The 2,167-nt window shown below is 56.3% G+C and overlaps 1 protein-coding gene across 1 annotated transcript in view; it reads left to right on the forward strand.

Moving 5' to 3' along the window:
- Positions 1-2,167, forward strand: part of ENOX2 (ecto-NOX disulfide-thiol exchanger 2) — a 21,319-nt gene that overhangs the window by 5,682 nt on the left and 13,470 nt on the right. The window contains exon 5 of the mRNA XM_010138616.1: positions 2,031-2,167. Coding sequence (XP_010136918.1) covers positions 2,031-2,167 — 137 coding nt within the window. The remainder of the gene's footprint in view (positions 1-2,030) is intronic.

Here is a 2,167-nt window from a genome sequence, read left to right on the forward strand (position 1 = left end):
CCCAACCCACGTAACTGCCTGTTCACGTCTTGTCCGTTTCTCTCTGCCCATACAGGAACTTAAGGAATGTGTGTGTATGTAGTAAAAAAAAAAATAGTGTATGAGAGCAGAGGAGGCATAGGCCAGGCACATCTGAGCTATCATCGTCATGGTGTGATTCTCGTGTGTATTCCTTAAGGCTTCAAAGCCAGTGAGCTCTTGGAGGTGAGGGGCTGGATCAGGCAGCGCAGGGGGCTGGGTCACCGTGCTGAGGTGGACGGCAGTGCTCTGGGTTTGCAGAGTGTGGCAGAACAAGAGCGGAGGCAGTTGGAAACGGGACAGAAAACTTGAAGAGACAATCAAGGCTGTAGTGAGACCTGAGTTTCCCCTTCAGAGCAGCTGACTGCCCTTTCTCCTCGCTCTTCGTGCAAAAACCAGAGCAGGGGAAAGCACCGTTCCCTGGCATTGCCTGGGCTTGTGCAGGGAGGGAGGAAGGGGTGAACCAGCCAACAAAACGTAGGTGTGATGGAGATAAGTAGGAGATCCCGTTTCGTGGCTTTGGAGGTTACCTTGAGCCACTGCTGGCAGAACAGACGCTCAGTGGTTACATTCTTGGTGTCCAGTCTGCTCCAGGTCTTGGGTTCAGAGTTCAGGGTGTTTCTGGCAGAGGGGCCTCCTGGTCTGCGTGTATTTCCGTTGGAAGGTTCTAGATTGTCTTGATTGCTTTTTTTTTGGTCAACTCTTCCTTTACCCTTTAGTAACGCCCAGGCTGGCAGCAGCCCACACATGCTGTCGGCAAAGTGGATGTCCTCGAGCTGCAGGGACTGGTTTTATGGCAGCTCAGTGGGAGCAGAGGCTGTAGCTCCAGTGCAGTGTCACCAGTGTGATGTGGGCTTGTCCTGCTTTGTTCACCAGCCCCCTGGACTGACTGGTTCGAGCTGCTGGTACAGGGAGAGAGGAAAGTCTCTGGCTGTTCTAGGTGAATAAGGAAGGTGCTCCACACCCACTGAGACATCTGCCTCACCGTGCGGCTGGATTTCTCACCCAGCGCACTTGGGAAATGAGTTACTGGCTTTCACTGGCAGGTTTGACCCCCTGAGAAGGGAGCAGGGCCCCCAGCTTGGTTCACGCTTACTGGGCTCAGCAGACACTCCCCTTGTCTGCTCTGTGCAGCAGGTCTCGGGTTAACCCCACGTTCTCAAGTATAAAATGGGCAGAGGTTACCCACCGGGGGAGGCGGGAGCGTAAGCGCAGCCTCGGGCGTGTTTCTCCCCGCAGTGCCCAGCCACGGGTCGGGGCCCGCAGGAGCCTGTGGGGCCGTGTCAGCGCAGGCCGGTCTGGAAACTACCAACGGAAAGGCAAGGGCTGAATTGCTGTGTCCAGCAGCGGAGCTCTTCACTGGGGAGGAGAGGCGCTGCGGGAGGTGTGGGTGCCCGTGTCCCATCCACAGGGAGGTGCCAGCAGCTGGCACCGGAGCCCAGAGCGCTCCCTGCAGCGGGGTCTGTGCCCGGCATGGCAAACAGAACTCTGGCAGTGCCCAGTCTGATTGGTCTGTCTCTGGGTTCACCTTCATCTCTTCCTTCTGCACTACCTTTTTAGTCCAGATTTGACTCATGACCCTCCCTTACTGTTAACCCTTTCCTGCCCGCTGTGCAGCTGTTTGCCCTTTAGGATCCTCTGTGTTTTCTAGACATTCTTTACGTTAGGATGGTCCCTTAAGCTGTGCTCATATAGCGCCTCCCACCAGAAAGTTCTGAGGTCCTGTGATGCTCATGTTCTGTGGTGGGAGCTCTGCGGGCCTTTGCGTATGCTGGGGAGAGTGTTGGCAGGGCTCCAGGCTCCTGGGATCTTCTGTCTGGAGACAGCCTGGTCAATGTGCTTGATCTCCTCCAGCACCTCAGCATCTGCTGCCCGGTGAAGTCGAATGCCGTGCAGCAGGGTGCATGTTTGAGGGTCCGGTCACCTCTCAGGGGAGGTGGGCGGATGAAAGGAACGTGCACTGACACCCCAGAAACTAACCTGCTCTGCTTTCTTTGTCTTGCTCCCTTCAGATCTTCCCCCTCCAGCCACAAGAGAGAGGCCCCCGGGCTGTAAGACGGTGTTTGTTGGGGGGCTGCCGGAGAACGGCACAGAGCAGATCATCATGGAGGTGTTTGAGCAGTGCGGGGAGGTCATTGCCATTCGGAAG

The sequence above is a fragment of the Buceros rhinoceros genome, unplaced genomic scaffold (assembly GCF_000710305.1).
Source record: "Buceros rhinoceros silvestris isolate BGI_N320 unplaced genomic scaffold, ASM71030v1 scaffold24246, whole genome shotgun sequence".
Taxonomy (NCBI): domain Eukaryota; kingdom Metazoa; phylum Chordata; class Aves; order Bucerotiformes; family Bucerotidae; genus Buceros; species Buceros rhinoceros.